This window comes from Agelaius tricolor, unplaced genomic scaffold, assembly GCF_023055355.1.
Source record: "Agelaius tricolor isolate 1412-34295 unplaced genomic scaffold, bAgeTri1.0.p SCAF_1, whole genome shotgun sequence".
Lineage (NCBI taxonomy): Eukaryota > Metazoa > Chordata > Aves > Passeriformes > Icteridae > Agelaius > Agelaius tricolor.
In genome coordinates this window covers 100469383-100491532 of record NW_027269261.1, presented here as the reverse complement: position 1 = coordinate 100491532, position 22150 = coordinate 100469383, and the positions used below count along the sequence as shown (strand labels likewise).

Below are 22150 nucleotides of genomic sequence, written 5' to 3'. Positions count from 1 at the left end.
CTGCAAGTTGACAGAGGCATTGACTGAATCTTGTTTTTACTCCACTGATGACCAAACTTTCACTGACAAATTCCTACACATAGATCAAAATATTGTGACAAGATAAAGAACACCAGAAATCATTGTTAATGCAGAGGTGGTGTAAGAAACAAAAGTTACCTTTAATAATAAAGGATGACAGCAGTAACAAGAACAAAGAGCAAATCTAAACCTCACCTCCTGCTATTCCTAAAAAATATTTTTCTTTACACCAGCTGCCATTTCTAATTTTAGGATTGCGTCTTTTGTCCCTCTATTTTAACCATGAATTTTCAATCTCTGAATTTGCATCTTCAATCTTTCTTTCTTATTTCAACTTACTCTTTCTGCTCCTCTCCTCAGTTTTTTTCTGCATGCTTGATAAAATCAAGTTTCCTAAAAAGTACAGTTTAAGCTCTAAATTCTCTGGCTTTTTTGACTTTTTTTTTCCTCATTTGCCATTTAAATCTGAATTAACCCATTAACCATCAAAACAGATATAAAACTAACTCATTTTTTATTGCACAGTGGCCTGACACTGCTGACTTTCTATTACTATTCCCTCTTCAAGTCACCATTTGACTTCTTTTAATATTTTTATTAACTATAATTCTTGAAAACTCCATTCAGCAGCAGAATTCATGATGTATAGATTACTATATAATCCATCCTGTCTTTTTTATTTATATCCATTAAGATACTGATTCCTGCCTCTTAGGTCCTACAGCCTCAGTCCTTTGCCCCTCTCTCTACAATGTTCATTGTTCTAGCTTATGTTTTAAATCAAACTCATATTCTTTTGGTTTAGCAACCCATCAGTTACTGAATAGGCTGGAACAAATCCCATAACCATACTGAACACAAAATTCCCCGCCTTCCCCAGTTCTAAACCCCACTCCTCATCACTGTCCTCATCACTCCCATTTTTCTGCATGTTATATGGTCCTGTTACAGTTGAATAGTTGCTCTTCTCCATTTCACGTTCTCTTTTCTTCTTTTCACCAGCAGGTCTGCCAAAAAAAACTCCACCTGTTTCTTAAAAGCTTGTTAATGTCACTTCATTAATACATCAGCTTTGTGCTGCATGATTGTATATGGACACTTAAGTGTAATTATCATGTACTATACAAAGGAGGGGGGGAAATCCCAAAGCATTAAAAAGTTTTTAAATATATTTAAAACTAATTTCAAGAATCTGAGCCATTCACTGTATGCATTTACACAGCACCACTACAGAAGAGTGCTCCTTCTAAATAAAATATCCCAGGCATTTATTCCTTTCACTATCCATTTCTTCAGTTTCTAACTCATAATGTTTCATGGCAACAAAGTATCGGATAAAAGTTTCGCCTAATGCTTCCGTAATGCACGTATCTTTCTCGAGTGCAACCAGAGCATCTTCTAGTTTCAGAGGGATGGAGGAGTGTTTCGGATCAGCAGTGTGATTTTCCTCCTCAAGCATATCATCATACCTGAGTCCTCTCTTTACTCCATCTAGACCTGCAGCAATAGTAGCAGCAAGGACCAGGTACGGGTTTGCTGCAGCAGAACTTAATTTATTCTCTATGTAAGTGCCTTTTCCACCATGGCATTTGACATTAAAGGCACAGCTGTTATCATTATATGCCCACTTTGCATTTACAGTCTCTTTTGATTCTTTACTGTATTTGGAATAAGACTTGCGGCAGCTGGTGGTAGGAGCCATCAGGCAGCTGATAGCTGCTGTGTGCGCCAAGAGACCTGACAACCAGTTTATTCCAAGCTCTGAGAGCTCCTCAACTCCATAACCAGCAGAAAACAAATTCTTCTGGCCATTCAGATCCCACAGGCTGTGTGAGAGAGCCCCCGAATTGTAGAATCCTGATTCTGAGAAAAAGCTAGCCACGTAGTTATACTTCTTAGCCACCTCTTTAAGGCCTGTTCTGAATGTGAAGGCACTGTCAGCTGCATCTAGGCCAAATGCTGGATGAAAAGTGATCTCCATTTGCCCAGGCCCACTGGAAGAAGAAAAGCTTTCAATGTTGGCACCAGCATAATACATTCCTTCAATGAGCTCCTGAATGAAAGTCTGGTCATGGTTATTTAGTATCGTGGCTGCAGGAAAGGATATTGTCTTTGAATTTACAACCTCAGTAATGCCATAAATACAAAATTCATAAGTGAATGCAGAGTGCAAAGAAAAACCATTGTCCTGAAGCTGGCTCAGCTGTTTCTTGGCAATGTGCCTTGGGGAGGTCATTAGTGGGGTGCCCAGCACGGTGAAGGAATCACATATCACTCTTGCAGTCTGCTCAGTCCAGGGTAGTATTCGAAATGTCGATAAATCAGGGTTCAGAATTATGTCACAATTGAAATTGGTTGCATTTATGTACTCTAATTCATTATCTTTAGGATTCAGCGTCAGTTCAAGGTAACTTCTGGGCATGGCAATACCATGAATTGCTTTCTCCTAAACACAGAGCAGAATGACATATTACCAAACCAGAAAACAGCTCAACAGTATTTTTATGTATGTAAAAGACATAAAATTCAGATTCTCAGGTAGAACAATGATATTTTCATAAAAGAACACTAAAATGCAGTGATCACTGATGTGAAGGGTAAGAGCCAGTTGCTGTGTCTTTATAAAGCAGACAACTTTCTGCAAGATTATTATGAAAACTGTGCCATCAACGATCATTTTTAAAATTTCCATAAAGGACAAAAAAATTGTTCAACACTTTTCTTGCATGGTGTTTATATAATTATGGGTATCACCAGTTAGATGCATACTTTGCAAGTCAGACTTTTATCTATAGTTAGTCTATTTTACTACCATTTTTTTAAGTAGACCCAAGTGACCACACAAGACTCATATGAATTAATTTCAGGCTGTAACTTCTCTTTAAATACTGTTTTTCAGATGCAATATTTAACAGAAAAATCTCACTTTCTAGACTTAAAAGTTTGGGGCAAAATGCAGAGAACACTTACAGGTGACAAAAATTCATAATTATACTTTCTTCTCCATTTGAACAGAAAGTGTCAACTGATGAAAATTAAATGCAGGTAAGACCCCAAGGAAGGATCATCCACCTTTGATCAAGCACCTTTACAACTTCCCTTACGATCAAACATTTTTCTAATGAAAGCTGCAATTAGGCCAAGTTCTATCAAGTGAAATTTGGCTTATATTTACATCTTACCTTTCTTATTCTTCTAAGGGAAAAGATTGCCATTTGCGTGAGCAGAGGAGACAGAACAAACCCAGAAAGGAGAAATCTCAGAGCAGAAAATAGCCAATTTTGCATTTTCATATGGAAACTGCATATGGTGGCTTCTCTTAATATGAATGAATGAATGAATGAATGAATGAATGAATGAATGAATGAAGTCTGTCTTCTTTTAAGCAGGTGGCAGTCAACAGTATCAATGTGTGACACCCATAACCAAACTCTGATGATCCCTGCTCCAAGATGTCTAAGCTGTCCCTTTGGTACTGAAAAAGGTGTCAAAGGTGACTACCCCATAGTAGTACCTCTCCCTCCTTGAACACTGCTACCTAATTTATCCTGCTTCCTGATTGGATTTTTATTTCCTGAATCATTACTATAGCAAATATTGCTGTTAAATCATTGTGCAACTCAATGATATTTTCCTATCTTATTGATAATTATGACAATTTTCATATCTAAAATTATTGTATTTTCAGTCATTTTATTTCTTTCAGTGTTTACTCCTTTCTTTTTTTCAATTTAGAAATGTTTGGCAAAGTAAAACTTTTATAATGTGTTGAATCTGAAAAGATATTTCTGAGGGAAGAGATAATTAGAACTTCAAAGAACTGAAATTATTAGCCTTATCTAATTAGATTACTATTTGGAGGAAAGGAGGAATAAATTATTGTAGTGATGAAAAGAGTCTAGATCCTTTGGGAACATGAGCAAGGGGAGGGAACAGATAATTTGCTCTAAGTTGGAGTTGCTGCCTGCAGTATGAAAAAATATATAATTTAAGGATGGGGGCATGAAAACACATAAAGATACAACTAGAAACCAAAAACTTACTTGAAAAAAACGAGAAGGAACATTCTTTGATCTTGACACACCATGGAGGTCTATTGATTCAAATCTGACAAACTGCACGTTGTCCCTGGCCATCTGCTGCTTAATAAATTCAATATGAGAGAACAGGTAAAGGAGAGTTGGGTTTCCGAGGCCGTTTATGTCAGGGTCTCTGTTGAATGCTAGAAGTGAAGAGGAGTGTTCACGTCAAACAAAATGATGAATGCTGGAATAAGGCTCTCCTAAAAAGTGCAACAGTAGGAAATTGTGGCATGGGGTGTAAAAACAGAAATGACAAAAAGGTATGGATCATGAGAGAGTTTTGCAAATAAACACAAGTATTTTTCCCTGACATCCTGTATAAAATACCTTATTTTTTGGAATGGTCTGTAGTTTAAACTCTTTTTCAAGTTAAGAAGAGAACACATGGTAAAACCAGGAATTTATGAGGTTTTTTGAGGGGTTTTAGGAGCAAAAGCAGTAACTGGATACCTATTTCCCACTGAAAACTGACAGAATACAGGTGCTGTTTCTTCAATGACTTTGTAAAGTGTGTTGATATGGAAACATAATAAAAAGGCACTTGTCTTCTACTAAACCTTTCTCAAGGCCTCTTGAGGAGGATTACTTTCTTCTCCAGCACAGGCAGTGACTCTTAAGGGAAGTTTAGGCATTTATACGTTTGCTGTTATGGAGTCATCAACTGTATTGCAGAAGCTGTAGGGCACTATAAACTTCTTGACATGAAGGCAATAACACCTGAGTACAACTTCTATAACAGTGCAGAGAGATGGGCACAGACACTTCCTTTCTCCAACCTCAATCTCTCAGCCTGCTTTTCTTTGAAGTATCTATGCATTGTTTTTATTCAAGTTAAACTATATAAGGCATCAACTTCCACTTGATACAATAAACTAAAACAACCAAGAGTAAAATTTTATATTAACAGGCAAAAAATTGGGGAAAATATATTTCTTTTCACATTTCTGGGAGAATAGTGTTCCATTCTGAGGATGTGCACAGAGGAATTTATGCAGAAGTTTCAAATCCACAGTGAAAGATCACCAATAGCAAGCATTCACCGCCACCACCCTTCAAGTGGAAGTTTAAAGCTTCATGCTGATGCGCTCTTAAGGTTGATGGGTCCATCCTAATGTCTCCAGTAGAAAAGTACCCAACCTAGAGCAGATCTCCTCTAGCAGGAGGATCTCCTCTAGCAGGAGCCAGCAGGCACAAACACAGCTTTTTGACCTCTCCTTTGGGGCGTAGGACTGCCAGTTGCAAGGCTTTAATAAGGCTCAGCAGATGGCCCAGCACAAGGCTGTCAGATTATTCCCTGAGAAGGCCACGAATTCATCTGTAGTCACAGACTTCTCAGAATCTTTGAGTATTACTGGAGCATCCTCCAGCTTAGATGGCAAGAAGGATACTTTAGGTCAGTCAAATAAGAAAAAGTTAAGTAATAACATTGCTTCCTGTGGAATGGCAACTGAAAGCACAGAACAAATTTAAGTCAGTAGGAGAACAGAGTAAAAATTGAGCAGAAAGAAAATAATTTTGTCACATTCACTTCTCTTCACGACATCTTTCTCTTTGGCCTGTTTCAGCTCTAAATTCCTTATGGAAATAACTTTTTCATCCCCGATGTCTTCTATGAGCACTGGGGCAATATGCCCTTTAAAAGATGAGCATAAAATAAGGAAGTCCTATTTAATAGTTTTGTGTAACACTCACTCTGTTGCAGGTGCTGCCAAAACACAAGAGCAAGCAGGGAGGACTGGCCTTGCCCTGCCTATGCCACCAAATTATTTGAATACCACTTCAGTCATCCTTCAGTCATGTCGTTTTACAACATATGGGTTTACTGGCATTTTCCAGATTAGACTTTTTTAGGAACATGACCAATATTTAGATGTTTATTAAGAGGTATAAACTGTGGCTGTTTAATAGTTTAACAGAACTTTAAAACATTCTGAAAATCTTCTTAAAGTTTATATCAAGAGAAGTTTTTTTTTTTTATTCCAGGGACAGAAACCTGAGGCTTTTACCTTTAAAGCAGTGCTTGAGGCCTTATTTTATATGTTTAATTTCCTTGGCAAAGATGGTAAACATTTCCTGTCAACCACCTGTCACACTGAGATTTTTATGTCTTTGTATTGTTCAAAGTAAGGATTGGCTGACAACTCTTGACATCAGTCAACTTTTAATGTAAATTTTGCAAGTATTTCTTAAAATGTCCTGAAATGTTGTCTGTTAAATTTTCATCTACTGAACAAATATTTTTCAGGTAAAAATATATAAATTATGAAAAAAAGCAACTCTAATTCTGCTCCAATTAATTCTTTAAAACAATATTCCTGAGAGATATAGATTCTTTTAATCAGTATCTAAGAAAAACACAAGTGTTATGTCATATTACTGATGTATAAATTCATTTTAAAAGTACAGCTACAAATATACTTAATTTAAACATCTGCCAATGGCAGATAATTTGCCAAATTTTATATATTTGTGTCTTGGAGCTAAAGTTATTTAAATAAATACATAATTCCATATGTGAACAAACATTAACAGAAAATTCATAAATATACAATTTTTCTAAAGAACACTAAGAAAGAAAAAATTAATAACTAAAGGAGAAAGAATTTGTCTTCTCCAGTTAGACTTTTACAATCAAAGATATTTTTAAATTATGAGAATAAATTGTATATATTGGTCTAGTATTAGTCTAGAATTAATCTATATACCCGTGTAGACACCCTGCTAATCAAAAGACACTTAATCATCTACAAGAGCTTTTTCCAAAATCTTTTAGAATCAACAGAAAGAGTCATGCAGCCTTCACACACTTTTTAGAGTTCATCTTTTACACCATTTTCAGATTAGCTTTCTCATTGAAATAATGTTTCTGTAAATTGTAAGACAGATAAAAATGTCACCTCTGGTTGATTTTGGAAATATGTGAGGGGATTTGTTGCTTAAGTAATAATTAGTGAATAACTAGTAGCTGCTCACTTTTCCACTGCATAGGACCCAAAATATATTTTCTGGGTAGCCGCTAAATAAATCACTGTCAAACTACATCCATGATTCTAACAAATAGTATAGTAGGGAACTCAATACTCTGTCTTTACTCAGTTCATACAGTCACCATCTGGAGCGTTAGCTACCAGAGGTAAAGTAGCTAATACATATTTGACAGGCCTAGCTGATTTAGAATCACAGTCTAAAATTTTTACATTCTTCTAAGGGAGGATTCTATTCACAAGTGTAATTTTTTCTCTAGGTTTCTGAGTGCCTAGAAATAAGGGCATCTTCCTTTTCGTTTCAGAAAATCTTGTTAAAGAAACAGTTCAATGAGATGCTCAAATTTTTGCTCATATTTTCATTTTAAAAATCAAATAAAAAATCCAAACTGGCCATCTTTCTTTAAGCAAGTCATTAAATATCTACATCAGTTTGGGAGGACACAGGAAATAACCAAATGTTTTTTTGTCTATGGTTCTGTCTGCATTTCCCATTTAAGTTACCACTGAGAAACAATTGGTAATATTCATGTTTCTATTGTAATTAGTACAAAATATCTACAAATATGAACTATGTTCACATATTTAAAACATATTAATTGCACAAAATTAAAAAAATATTACAAATACTATTATTATTATCATTATTAGGGTGTCATTCTCATATTATTAATATTTCAATAATCCAGATTGCTAAGAGCAGCTAGGGCAAATAGCTGACATCAGCTTTCCCTTCTCAGCAACAGAGAAGTGCCAAAACAGAAGAAAGTGCACGTCGCAGATCAATCTCTCATTTTCAACTTGTTCAAGGGTGTTAAACCACACCACAACTCAAGTGAACAGTTTCTTAATTCTAGAAGAGTCTCCTATGTTAGAAATCTAACACAGGGTGCTCTGCAGATCTTTGTTCGACCACTTTACAAAAACAGACACCTTATGTTGATGGTACTCACTAGAAATGGTACTCACTAGAAATCCCCACAGGATAATCACACAAACACACTCCTCTAAATCCTTTGGAAATTACTGTCAGAACCCGTTTAAATGTCCGCTCTTCCTTACAGTGGTCTGGTTTGTATAGTTAGGAACAGCCAGTTTACTTGTTTTCACAGCATGTTGTTTACTGTTCTCACTTTTGCCTTCAAACATTAACCACCTTTATTTCTCAAACCTTATGTGACAGCTTTTCCTACAGCTGATATAATTCGTATTGCTACTTTTCTATTCCCATCTGGTTTTTTGACATGGTAAGTAGACATTAGTTGCATTCAAATGCTCTATTGATGTAAACAGTGATCAGAAGCATCTTAGCTTGAAAAAAATACACAATTTCCATTTCTTTCTCACCTAAAAAAAATGTTTCGCCAAAACTGCTCAATGATTTGATTTCTGCAGTAAAGCACATAAAAAGTTGTTTCCTACCTTGTATTTTAACTCATCTATGAGACTCTTAACAGGGGAATAAATATGCAAGCCTACTAGAAACTCTCAAAGGATACGAGACAGTAAAAACATTTGCCTGATCTGTTTGACAGTGAACTTTTTAAGTTCATTTTTTTCCATTTATTTCTTTGTCTCATGACGGTCTGCTTTATTTTTTAAACTTAATTGCAAAGCAGGCTTTTTACTGGCATGACCAGTCTTTTTTTACTGGCATGGAGAAGCTAGGCTTTTTCTTGAGTTCTCTGGCTAATTTAGAGACTACCATATAGCTTCAATCAGCCATGAATTATTCTTTCTAAACTGTATGAAAACAACATGACACAGCTTCTCAGAGAAGATACATCTTCAAGAGTCAAATGCAAAGCACATTTTTATCTTTCAATAAGTGAGAGATGAAATAAATAACCTATATTTTTCCACATCCCAGGATATTTTATATAATATCTGCAATGAATGAGAAAATCATCACAGTTGTCTACAAAATTTAGAGGATTTGAAAACAAAATGTGCAGGTGTCTGAAAGAAATCTAAGTTATGAAATACCCAATGTAATTACCTAACTGATAATTCTAAGATTAAACTACACTGGCCTATCTTTCTTCAAAATCAAAAAGAAAATTTGGATTTATGAAGGAATCATTGAGCAAAGTGTGAACCAAGGCGTACACTGTTGCAAACTGGAAAGTCCCTACTGGTCTAAAAATATTTGTCCTAATTAAAAAAAATCAGGATAATCATAGAACAGTTTGGGTTGAAAGAAACCTTAGAGATCATCTAGTTCTGGGGCCTATTCCATGGGCAAGGACACCTTCCACTAGACCAGGTTGTTCAAATCCAATCTGGCCTTGACCACTTCCAGGATGAGGGAGAGCACTATGCTTAATGGGAAACAAGGTTAATTAGGGAAGAGACTTTGTACAGTATTGAAGGTAAGGACTAAACTTTTCATTAATATGTTGTAGAAGGAGAGGCAGCTGGCAGCCATAACAAGCAAAGAATGCATTTCCCTTACATTAGGTCCAATCTAACAATTTTTGCAACCTTTAACTATTACTGTAAAGCAAGCAAGCATGTCCAGTGGGTGGGAAGAATTATTGTCAGAATAAACCTCTTTCTCACACAGTCATGTCATGACTAGCTTACAACAAATACCAGAGACAGATGAGTTGAATCTCAGCTGAAAGAGGACAAAATAGATCAGAAAGACTGGATGGAAGTCCTGTCTGAGCATTTTTCTTTCATATAGATTAAGAGGAAAGATGGGAAATCATGCAGAGTCATAGAGGAGGATGATTTCATCTATTAGTATGGAAGACAGAGTACTAAAGAGTTTTTGGTTGTTTTGGTTTGTCCTTAGAGTTTGTTAGGTAAAAAAGAAATGGTCAGTTGTATACAGCTTAGTTTGTAAAGAAAAGGAAAGAAAAAAAAAAATTTTTTTTCAACAGAAAATACGGGCAAGAGGGTTTAGAAAGGAGCTGAGCTTCAGCCCTGCTATGCTCCAACTCTGTTCAAAATGTAGAAAAAGAGAGAAAAATTGTGTGGAGCCACAGAAAAGGCATGAGGAAAGAACATGAAGGAACAGTTTATCTTTGGTTCTTTACTTTAGGAGAACTGCAAGAATGGCACCGATTGAGTCACATACAAAGTGGAAAAGGGTACTAAGTGAAAAAGACAGTCCTAAGTCCCAAAGTAAGACATTGTTATACTGCAGGAATTACAGCAGAGGCAGTGACTATGAAGGGACCACTTATATTCCCTGATTGTCCACCTGCAGCTCCCAAAGAGTCCCCATTTCTGTTTCCTTGTGACTGACTGGTTTTGCTGAGCAGAGTCAGTGGGGGCAGACATGTCTCCTCCAGGTGAGCACAGAGGACAGTGAAACCACATGGGGAGTTGAAATTTGGTTCAGACTGTGTGAGCAAATTTTTGTATGTCAAAAGAGAAAAGCCTAGGCTATTTCTTTGCTGAAGGATTCATAATTCTGTCCCTAAATATTAGGTAGCATCATTTGTTAGTGCCTCATTATTAAAAATAAGAGCTTTGAACAAGTCAAGAGTGATAATATGAGGTTAATATTGTAATAGAAAACAAGATTTCTAGTAGGATTGATGAAATCCACTTCTAAGTATGAAATACAGCCTGCTAGTATCTTCTTGAAATGTTTTTCTTTAAAAAGCCAAGTTAACAAAGGAACTTAGTGTTTGGGGTCAGCATGTGATTCTTGAAGCATTCAGACTTTCTTGTGCACTTGAAATTTCAACAGTCTCTAGGTAGCTATTGGTGCCTGCAGCCATAGCTGAAACATATTTTCTTTCTTCAGTTTCCTCTCTAGCAGTTCTTGGCCTCATGTTGGTCATATTTACATGGCTATTGACATATACTCAAGAATATGACTCCTGTTGAGAGGACCTGCTTTGGGAGCTGTCCTGGATGCCCAGCTCTGCAGTCTGCACTGAGTAGATTTTAAAGCATTTTTTTATCCTGGCTACCTACCAAGACACGCAAAGCAAATTTGAAGCCTCAGATGAGGGACTTATTTCAGTGCTTTGCTCACCTACAGCTACCTGGGGGTGATGTAGTTTCGTAAGGTCCAGAAGAGCAATTTCTCCTCAGCCTGTGTGATGTCACCAGCCTCAGCTGGTCCTTCTGCCCAGAGTGCCTGTGGCTGCTGAGGCCACCCTCAGTCCCTGGCTCTGGGAGCCCACATCCCCCTGTGTCACAGGAGATGATACACCAAGAGTCTGGGATATCAGGATCCTTGGGTGCTTCATATTGCTTGAATAAAGTTATTTCCTCTGGCCTCCTCTCTGGCCGCTGTAGAATTAATATTCTAATGTAGCAGCATACAGAGCAGCACGTGGTAAGACTTCAGTTCAGAGAGGTCAGAACACACCTGCCCTATGTGCTATAGACACTATACATACAGCACATGCATGAATTCATCCTGTGTGCATGTACATACCATGAATGGTTATTTAATACTACTTGCATCTTTTACTGTTATTCTCATCCTTCACTGTTTGGAACCATCCCTCTTTGTCGCCCAAGAATGCAGGCATTGAACAGCTTAAGAAGCTTAAGAAGGTAACTGATGACTACATACCAACTTGCAGAAATTCATATAATTATCAGATATAGACACTTTGGCAAATAAAATTCCTAAATTCAGGTTAGTGCTGGCAGTATATTCACCTAATTAGCTGCATGTGTTAGTTTCTACCTTTCTTTCTTCCTTTCTAGCTTTAGATTGAGTTTTAGCTTTAGCTTCAGCTCCAGTTTCTCTGACATTGTCCAAGTAACACTTTTCTTACTAACCTAACTATCTTACATGTCTGCTTCTTTCCTTTTATTTCTTCCCATGCTCAAGTACTTTTTTTACAACAGATATGACAAGAAATGGAAAAAATTCAGATCAGAATTTTGGAAAAAATATATGGATTTATCATTTTAGAGAGATGTTAGCCATGTAACTAACATGCCTTTGTATAAATCCTCTGATGTACTCTGAATCACTGATGCCCAGCTACATGTTTTAACCTTTCTACTGATGGTCTCTAGAGATTGCCCCTTAACCCTGTACTTTTATAACAATAAAGTATATTCCTGTTTTGGCCATATCTCAACACTGAGTGGATCTGAAATATAACTTCTTGTAATTTTTCCAAACATTTGGGATGAAGTCTTCTGATTTGAGCGAGTTCAAATATTTGAAAACTTGCAAATTATTGGAGATTGTATTTCAGATCTACTCAGAGTCAAGATATCTTTAGATCCAATACTTCAGGCACTTTGGTAACTGAAATATTAACATAGTGTTTTAGTCCAAAAAAATGAAAATATTTAGGATTTGATCTTATCAATCAATAAATTACCACAGGCAACAATGAAATACGGTTTATGCAAAGGCTCATTAAACAATGCAGAAATTTATCTAGAACTTTCTTTTCTTCAGTTAAGTTACTGAATGTATTCAATGAAATTAAATTTTGAACACATACAGTTCTTATTAAGTAGAAAGTATTTCTGTGCATTCCATTAACTAGTTGAAATGCACTGTGAGGCCTACCACTTGTTTGATCAAAGCCAAATGGAATCCAAACCTCATGAGATTCCAAAATCTTTGATATTGAATACTTTTCTGGTGAGACAAAACAGTTTTCTCCCAGCTCCCCTCAAAGTTACTTCTCACCTGTAGGTCTCTTGCAGCCATCACTACCACCAGTCACTCAGGGCAGGGTTAATCCCAGGCAGCTTTAGGCATCTCAGAGTTAGACAAATGACTCAAATTAATCATCACGGGGCTTCTTCCCCACTGAGTGGAAATATACACCCACCTTCGGAGATCAGTTTTTCATCCACCTCTAGTACCTCTCTGAAGACAAAATGCCTCTCTTTACTGACTAGGTAATAAGCTTGGATTAGCTACTTCAAGTTGAGTGGTTACAACCGGGTTGAAATCTCCCTGTGGAATCTACAACTAATCTCATCAGTTCCCTCTACTTTGTAAGTGGTGCTATGACAAAGAATAATTAGTCCTATGTTTTTAAATATACTTGCTGGTTTTGCAGACAATGAGAACACAGTATTGTTAAAATTTTGATAATGAATTTTGCCAGCCTTTAACAATGTGAAAAACAATGTAGTCTGAAAAGGGAACAGCATCAATCACAGGCTGAGAAATAATCCTCTAAACTTTTTATTCTAATAGACACGAATAGAAAGTGGTTCAAGTGCGAAGTATCTTTTCACAGCTTTGTATTTGTCATGCAGTGCCTTGAGTAAACACTGATACTGTTCATGGATTTCTTTTTCAGACTTGTTCAAACTGGGGAATACAAAATGTCCGCCAAGAAATCCTGCTGCAGCTGATAACAATTGACATGTTCAAGTTGTCTGTTTTCAGAATATCTATAGTAGGGTTTCTATCCAACTGTCGGGAGACTTGAAAAAAGCAGGATAAATTAATACTATTATAAATATTTCATTGCTATTATTATATTTTCTTATATAGTTAATGATGGATAAAGTATTTTATCAACGAAGAGATTCATATTTCTTGTATTAGCAAGATAAGTCAAAAGGCAAGATATCTGTCCTGGAAAGCTGATAATGTGATCTTCTACTGATGCTCATGGAAAGGTATTAATCTCATATTCATACAACTGACAAACTGATGTTTTTGTGCTTCCTGGAAACAGAACAACAAACTGTTCAAACCCATCACATTATCACAGCTAATAATAGTTTTCAGTTTGTTGATCCATCTAGCCCAGAAGCTTTACAAAGAAATCAGAGCCTATTAGTAGCAATTAATTGTCTCTACAAACACTTCCAAAATGGACTTACTGAACAGCATGAAAATAAGTGGAAGTTTTCTCTGCCTCATTTGCTTTTCTTCCCCTATAATTTGCAAGAGATGTTTTTGCTTTCCAGTCCTCTCACAAGACAAATAATTGAAAACACCATTCCTACATTGGAACAATTTCTACTGCTGGAAATGTTTTTAAAAAAAATAAACTTTAGTAAGTGCAGATGCCATCAGAGCTTTGCAGTATGTAGCAGAATTTTGGGAAATGCTGCCTTCACTCAGTTTAAATGAGGAAATATTTTAGTTTTAGTGAAAAAGACATGACCACTAGTGCGTGAAAGTTTTGGCAGGCAGTTGGGCTTTATAAATACCTTGCTTAAAAAAAAAATAGAAAAAGCAGCATAGATGTAGAGCGCAATATCCAATCCATCCTGATCACACAGAAACCACAGGTGTCATTTCTCTCATGCACTAGCTCCGACTTAAATTTGCAGCTTAGCAAAACACCACAAAACTACAGGAGCATTTTCTTTAAGGGGAGAGCAGGTGATGTTTAAGTATCCTTACCGTCGAGGCCTGGGGAGGAGTCAAACTGCACCTCAGGAGCTGTGCTGTCTGCAGGTGTAGGAGCTGCTGGAAGTCCCAGAATAAGGTGATCCACATTGCTTCCCACTGGTTGCTGCTGATCAGAGCCGGCAGAGCTGAGGACCAGGACGGTTTTGCTCTGCTGCCCCATTCCCTCCTTGTGGAAGCTGAGATACTTTTGCTTTTTCTCTCCAAAATGGGGACTAAAAGTCTCAAAGGGCCGGCCCTGCTTGTCAGCTGCTTTCTCCTGGGGTTTCAAATTTTTCTGAGCAAAAGTGCCACCTGCCTTGCCACAGAAACTGGGCCCATGAGAAGGCAGATGACCTTCACTCAGCAGGTTTTTCAACTCTTGTAGACTTCGTTTAGAAATGCCAGATGCCCCCTTGAAGGCCTCTGCAGTTCGGCTCCCTGGCATAGATGTGGCACTTCCCAGGGAGCCCATCTTTGTCACGTGAAACTTGACAATGTTTTCTTCCATCCCACCCCGTTCTTCTGGCTTACCCCCTGCCTGCTCACTGTGCTTCTCCCTCTGTGCTGCCTCCATGCAGCCACCTTTCTCTGCACCCCTCACAGGATGCACACTTGTGGGCAGCTTCATCTGAGCTGCTGTATCTGTTTCCTCATGCATTTTTCCTAATATTCTTTTCCCAGTATCAGCATATTCCTGGGTTTCTCGTGTTTCTCCACACCTGTCTTCTTTACCATCGCTGCCAGAGTTGGGATTGTCATGACCTCCTCTGTCCTTTTGTGCTGCAGGAAAGGTACTGGGGTTTTGGAGGGACTGCTCTGATGGCAGCTCTGAGCAACCAGTGGTTCCTTTAAGTGGACAAGGATCTGGGATTTTTGAGGTGCGGGACAGCTCCATCTTCTCATTTTCTCGAGGAGGAACATACTTTGTAGGACCTTTGATTCCCTTTTTCTTTCTGAAACCACATATATTGTTGCCATCAACTTCATCATTGTCACTTTCAGATGTGTTCTGTAACCAGCAATAAAATATACAACCAAACAACATGCATGAATGACACAAACATGGCAATGGAGCACTACCACCTGCTGCATTCACCCTGTAGTACTTCCACTACTTCTCGATGATGGAAGTCTCAAAACTGAACAATTTTTTTGACCTTTAAAATATAACACAGAATTATTTTTCTTATGTTTTACAACAAAATTGGAGAGAACACCTTCATAATACTGCTCTTAGGCAGATTTAGTAGATTATAATAGGAGACATACTACGTTGTGTGACATCATTTACCAAATGTGTCCTTCAAAGTTGAAAAAATGTATTTTAGTACTTACAATTAAGTATATTCCTGGTCATAATAAAAGTATTTGTATTTATAAAGGAAATTTATTGCCCTGAAACCAGAACACTGGCAATTCTTATGAGTGTGAGGATTGAAACCTGAAAATAAGCAACTTTTAAATTAATTTCAGGACGTAATTTGGACAAATAACTGAACTTTCAGAACAGTGTTCAAAAGGAAAAACTCATATTTGGATGTTTAAATAGGAAAGAACCCAATGTTTACCTTTATATATGACACTGATATAGCTTATATTGTAGTGGTGGGAGCAGATTTTAAAATGGATGTAAACCTGTGGAAAAAGTGGAAAAAGGAGCTACAAAAAGTGATGTGCTTGCATTATCCCCAGATATATCAAGTGTCTGGATGACCATCTCTGCTAAGTATCCTGATCTTATCTCAAGTGTGATTAATTTGATGGTGACAGGGAAAGGGACAGGAAATCAAAACCAGACACTTTCAAATTAAAAAAAATAGCACAGATTTCAATATTGTGAGTGATTAATTGTCACAATAGTGATTGAATTCTGCATCTCACAATGTCTTTAAAAAGACTCCCTAACTTAGTCTAACCAAAATCACTGCATATCCTATCACAAACTGTTATATTACTAATGAATACCTACTGAATTAAGTATTTAAGAGATATGAACACTACTTGGCTTGCTTGGATTGGGCTGGAATTAGCACCTGTAAAAACACTGGGAAATCCAGGGATATCCTCTGAATGAGACCATTCTTTACCTTTTCCACAAAGGAATAATCTGCACTCTCTCCAATTTCTGGATTTCCAGAAGAAGGGATCTGCACAAAAGCAAAATGAATGCCAGTCTAGGTAAGGCAAAAGTGATTTCTTTTGGAAGACAAAAACATGTAGAAAGAAAGGCAGAAGCATCCAGTGTGCATATGGAATGAAGCAGCATGGCTTACATTAAGTTCATTAAGAACTCCCCTTCTTTACTATTTTCTCACCATACTATTTTCCATCATTTTGTAATCAAAAGAGGTTCACGGCTTCTCTCCTAAAGAAGAGCTCACAGGAATGTTTCCTCCCTCTCTCCCACCTCTCCCAGTTTACCATGACAGGCTGTATGTACAGCTCCTTTGGAGCTCACTGGGACCCTGCTGGCCAGCAGCTCTGTGGGGAGATAAACCCCTGACTCCCATGCACATGTCCTGGCAGGGACATGCCTGTGGTGCCTGCTTGCAATGAAACACAGGCACTGGTGCATTCACATCAGAAGTCCTTTCCTACCCCAGTTTTAGCACTCTGTGTTTAATGAACCCATTTCTTCATCCAAGGGCTTTGGTTTATTCCCATAACACACCCTATAACACCCCATAAAAATATTCTGGGTGTTTGCTGATACCCCTTCACATTCACCCATGCAGAATAGACCTAATTCTTACAGCTCTGTACATTATGGAATAGAAACACAATAAAAAAGAAACTTTTTTGAAAAGAAAAGTGGACAAAAGCAGATTGTAATTCAGAATTATAATTTTAATAATTTCCTTAGTAATACACAAAGGGAATGAGGCTGGGGGAGAAACAGTAGTGGTGGAGGAACTAGAGTCTGCCAAATGGAAAAACACAGGTCTTATAATAAAACATTCATCATATTTAATTTCTAAACGTGTAACATTATTTTTTGAGAGAAAGTAGACAAGAGTTCCAACTATGAAAGCTATTGTCATTCAAAAAAATTTTATTATCATTAATTTATGACAAATATTTGCATTAATATCTTCTGTGGCAGAGGCTGCCATCATCAAAATATCTTGATTTACAATTTATGGTGTTTTCAGAATTCTTTTGTTTCCTTTGAGTAACTCAAAACCAGTAACATAACCTAACACCATATGCATTTCTACTTTATAATGTATGCTGATAGCTATTGAAAAATTTTTAAATAGACAAAATTTTTGCCTGTTATCCATATTGTAGATCTCTAAAAATATTTGGCAAAATGACTGAAGAAAAGTTGAGCTCATCCTTTTTTATAACACCTCTACTAAAGTCAGGAAAAGGATTGTATAGATGTCAAAAGCAAAATGTCAGAAAACTACTTATTCATATAACTAGCCATTCTAAAGGATTTCACAAACACAAGATACTATTCCCACACTATAATCCTTACCAAAACAAATTCCTTCTGAATAGACATGAGCAGGAGAAGGACTGATCACTTGTAATTTTGTAAATGGAAATTTTCTTTTGCAACAGACTGCTAATAACTGATGTGTCTATAGTAGTTTGCAAAGGTTTATTCTCCATGAAGAACTAGGATATGGTACTGCAGTTTGATTTTAGACCCAAAAGAAATACTATACTCATTACTCTTAAACAAAAACAGTGATCATTTTTAATTTCAAATAAAGAAATCTCTTACAATTATAGAGAGAACAACCTATTAATTACTTTAGGTTCTCAGCACATTGTGCATTTTTGCAGGGAAATGACTCTTAATTTCTAAATAAACTCAGACATTATGGACTTTCATTTAGAAAATGTAATTTTTCATTTTAATTTAATTTAATTTCATTTCATTTCATTTCATTTCATTTCATTCACAGTATTTTCTGCAGTGAAATAAACATTTCTATATTTGTTGCAAGGTACCACTACAGCATCTCTTCATATTAAAGACAGTCAAATACGTGAGATAGAACACAGACTTAGACTTATTTGTCTAGTAGTGTATGTGGTGTGTACCATCAGAAAAGGCTTAGTACATGTGTACAGAGAGGAGACCACCCAGGAATAGGACTTATGAATTGTCTGTTTAAATTTTTATTTCTTGAAAGGATTTTTTTTCTACATAAGACAGGGATGATTAAGTGAAATAGTGCCTTAAAAGAGATACAATGAGCTAGCTATAAATCATTACTTAATTTAATTGGACCATGTGTCGTGCTGTGCTGAGAGGAAAGTAAAACAGTCATGGCATTAATATAGCAAATATTCTGACTACTTTTAATTTCCTTTCTGAGTGCTCCCACACTTTGTTGCTCTGCATCAACAGCATTAGGAAATAAGCCACTTTAAAGTTCTTTTACTCAACATTTGTTTCGGCATGAATTAATTTTTGTTTGCTGATTTTCAAAAATTTGCTTGCACCGTAATCCAGAGGTCTTGGCAGTTCTGAAATTTGCTTCTCTGTCTTAGCAAGTGAACACTTGGGCAGCAATTCAAATATTCCTGCCAGAAGAATCAGCTCCAAAATACAAACAGTGTGAGCCACATTGTGTGACAGATCTGAGATTTAGGTTCTAAAGTTTTATCTGATGTTATTTTTCATTGATATTTATTGGTACTTGCCCAAGCTCTGATTTCTGTTAGGTCTACTTGTGCTAGTGCTGAAATTTGTGCTGATACATCGATCCCCTCTGCACTGGAGTTTGCACCTGGTAAGGCTTCAGGTAGAGGAGGACCAGTGCAAGTCCTACAAGAGGCAGGAACAGTAGGCTGGATCACACTTCATTTCCCTTTATGGATAATCTCAACTCATAATAAATGACAGTTTTAACTCATCAAATGACAGTTTTACTCATCTTCACTTTGTGCCAGCTGTGTTGCTCTGAGTACACAAGAGTCTGGATGTCTGACTATCAACAGATAAGGACTACACTTAAGCTTTGCAGCAGCATGTTAAGGCACCATGCAGGCAGGAAGAGAAGAGAACAGAGGACAGTAACAGCAGGCAACTATTTCAGCAGATGAAATTGCTCGCTCTACTTAACCAGATTAAATGCCGCTTCTGGCACGTGACCGGGATTCTACATCTGAGGGACATTCTATATCTTGTGATAACACAGAAAATATAAATCTAAAGCAATTTTTCTTAATCAGTTTGTGTTCATTCAGGGCTTTGTACAGTCCTGAAGTGAAGCATTAACTGCATCATGAAATACAGCACTGCCAAAAGGCAGTTCAACTGTAAACCTGCCGAGCTGAGAGCATTGGAAATGTAAAGTGTTGCCTTTGGGAGAAATAACAAATACTGAGTTTTGTGGTGCATGAAACAGGTGAAAATCCAGGGCAATTCTTGAACTTTTGCCTTAAAATGTTATTATAGGTGACTGAAAATATACCTGTAGTGTTCTATGTGGCAAATTCAGATGCTGCAGAGGGAACCTTCCATTTTTCTCCTACTTTTTGTTTGTGTAGGCATCAGTGTCATGACTTCAGGCAAGACTGCAAGCACTATTGTATTTTATAAACCTCTCTCAAAAACATATTGACAAAAAGAGACATGGAAATGAAAAAGATAAACTCTCTGTAAAGCATTTGAAAGGAGGGGAAAAAAGAGAGAAACGAAGTTAGTTTAAAAGGAGCTCTGAGTAACTCTAGATGAAGAGCTACAGAAGGATTTCTATCAAAGGAAAAGATGTAAGAGGCAAGGTGCAACTCTAGCAGGACCTTTAGTATACCTAATCAATAAAATAACCCAAAGTTCCTGCTACTGACTACCTAAAAAAGTGATGCAAGCATTCAACAAAAGACAATAGGAACTAAGTCACATTTCTCATTTTTTATTTCATATTGTTAACTGATTGTTAAGATGTCAACTTGTGATGATCTTTTTGACGCAGTGCTATAGATTTTTCAAGAATGAAAGATTATTTTTGCAAATAACATCTAAATGTCAAAATCTGGTAAGCCTAAGAAGTAGAAGAACGTGGGAAACTAAAACAAAAGTAAAAAATATATAAGGTTTGGTTGGATGAATTTTCTTATATATGAAAAGTTAATTTCTTCACTTAGGTTATATTTTTTTTATCACATAAAACACTGCTGAAAAACTGAAATTAAATGTTTCCAGTCTAAAAAAATGTAAAAATGTTGTTCAGGTCATGCTGACATGGGACATTATTCTCATTGTTTGAAATTTTTTCTGGTTCTAACTCAAAAGCCAGTTTTTTAGTGTTTTCAAATACTGTCATATTCCAAATGCTGAGGAACTTTTTCTGTCCCACTCTGGCTGTCATGAGGTTACCCTTTACAGTCTCCCAGTTTGGTACATCAAGTTTATTTAATCTTTTTGTGTAGTAATGAATTTCAAATACTTGAAGCCAAGTCAGCAGGAGGTTTTGCACTCAACAGTACCCATAAAGCAAGTAGTTCTGTGTCCAAGTGATTTCCCTGCCCCTTTCCCTGGCAGGAGAAAGCATTGCCCTGCTGCTTCCCCAACAACCAGGCAGCAAAGGAGCAGAGGCAAGAACAAATTATCTACTGCTGAGAATTAATGAAGCTTCACTGGAGTCACTGGAGCTACAAAGATTCGAACCAGGACAGAATCTGGGCACGGAGTTGTACTGAGGACAACACAGATATTTTCAGGGAGTATCTCCAAGCACAGAGAGAGGGTTTGGCTCTTGGGTGCAGTGCTAAAACAAGGCGTGTGTGCGACGATAAACAGACACTGATTGTTTGTAAGCCACAAACATGAGGATCACATACTTTGTCAAGATATTGCTGTGACTAATTTCTCCCTCAGTGACCTTGTTTGATAAAGTGGCTCTTTGAGAGTGATTTACAGCTACAAAAACCTTGTTGTGAAGGATGTGAAAGTGGCATAAATGTTAGGTACATCTCATTATTATGCAGTTTGAGAAGCTGAAGCACAAACTTGCCATAGGTCAAGGGAGATGTGTGGCAATGTGAGGAGCAGAAGGAATCTCCTTCCTTCTTTGAAACTTTTAAATATTCTCAAGATTATTAATATCCTTCATGTGAAAATTAATGGAGTGAAGTTAGCTAACAATATTGTGCTACTTATTTTCACATCTAACATCTGCCATTGTCTGTTACACCTATTCAAAGCCTTCATACTACATACACAATTATCAGAAAAGCTTCTCAAGGTCGTTGATTATCTTGCTGCTTCAAAGCAACAGAGTTGTCCTTGTAACAAGATTATTTGTAATTACTTTCCCTTGACTATGTTACCCGCATTGTGTTAAAAAAATCTCTAAATAAGGCAGAGTCTCAAAATGAATAAGCTCAAAATGAATAATGATCTTTCCTTCACAGTGGTTTGGGACCACAGAAGTATGAATTCAGGACTAGAATCTGCTTTAAAATGCAATTATATAGAAACTAAGCATTTCCATTTGGGTCAGTAGCCTGACTCAAGAGTGTCACTTTCTTACCCAGGTCAGATCCCGATCCACAGATTGTAGTGCTTTCATTTAGGTTAATGAAGTCAAAGCCAATATGTTTCTCCAATAATATTAATAGGATCAGATTTCAGACATCTATTTCTGTTACTTTTGATAAAGCTATAAATGAAATGAATAGGAAGTCAAAATCTCTTGGACTTGCTTCCTAAAGCAAATGGAGTGTTTTCAGTTTAAACAAGAAGCCTGTCTTTGACCTCCATTTCCTTCAGAATCAGACCATGCTCAACA

At 36.9% G+C, this 22150-nt stretch overlaps 1 protein-coding gene across 3 annotated transcripts in view; it reads right to left on the bottom strand.

Annotated features, from left to right (window-relative positions):
• Positions 1 to 260: 260 nt before the first annotated feature.
• LGSN (lengsin, lens protein with glutamine synthetase domain) overlaps positions 261 to 22150 on the bottom strand; it is a 61402-nt gene continuing 39512 nt past the window's right edge. For 2 of the 3 annotated variants that reach the window (XM_071432935.1, XM_071433113.1), the window contains exons 2-4: positions 14406 to 15402; positions 4065 to 4243; positions 261 to 2467 (exon numbers count right to left, since the gene is read on the bottom strand). In XM_071432935.1, coding sequence (XP_071289036.1) covers positions 1268 to 2467; positions 4065 to 4243; positions 14406 to 15402 — 2376 coding nt within the window. In that variant the 3' untranslated portion in view covers positions 261 to 1267. Of the gene's footprint in view, positions 2468 to 4064; positions 4244 to 14405; positions 15403 to 16480; positions 16541 to 22150 lie in introns of all 3 variants that reach the window. The other variant, XM_071433020.1, reaches the window with a different exon arrangement.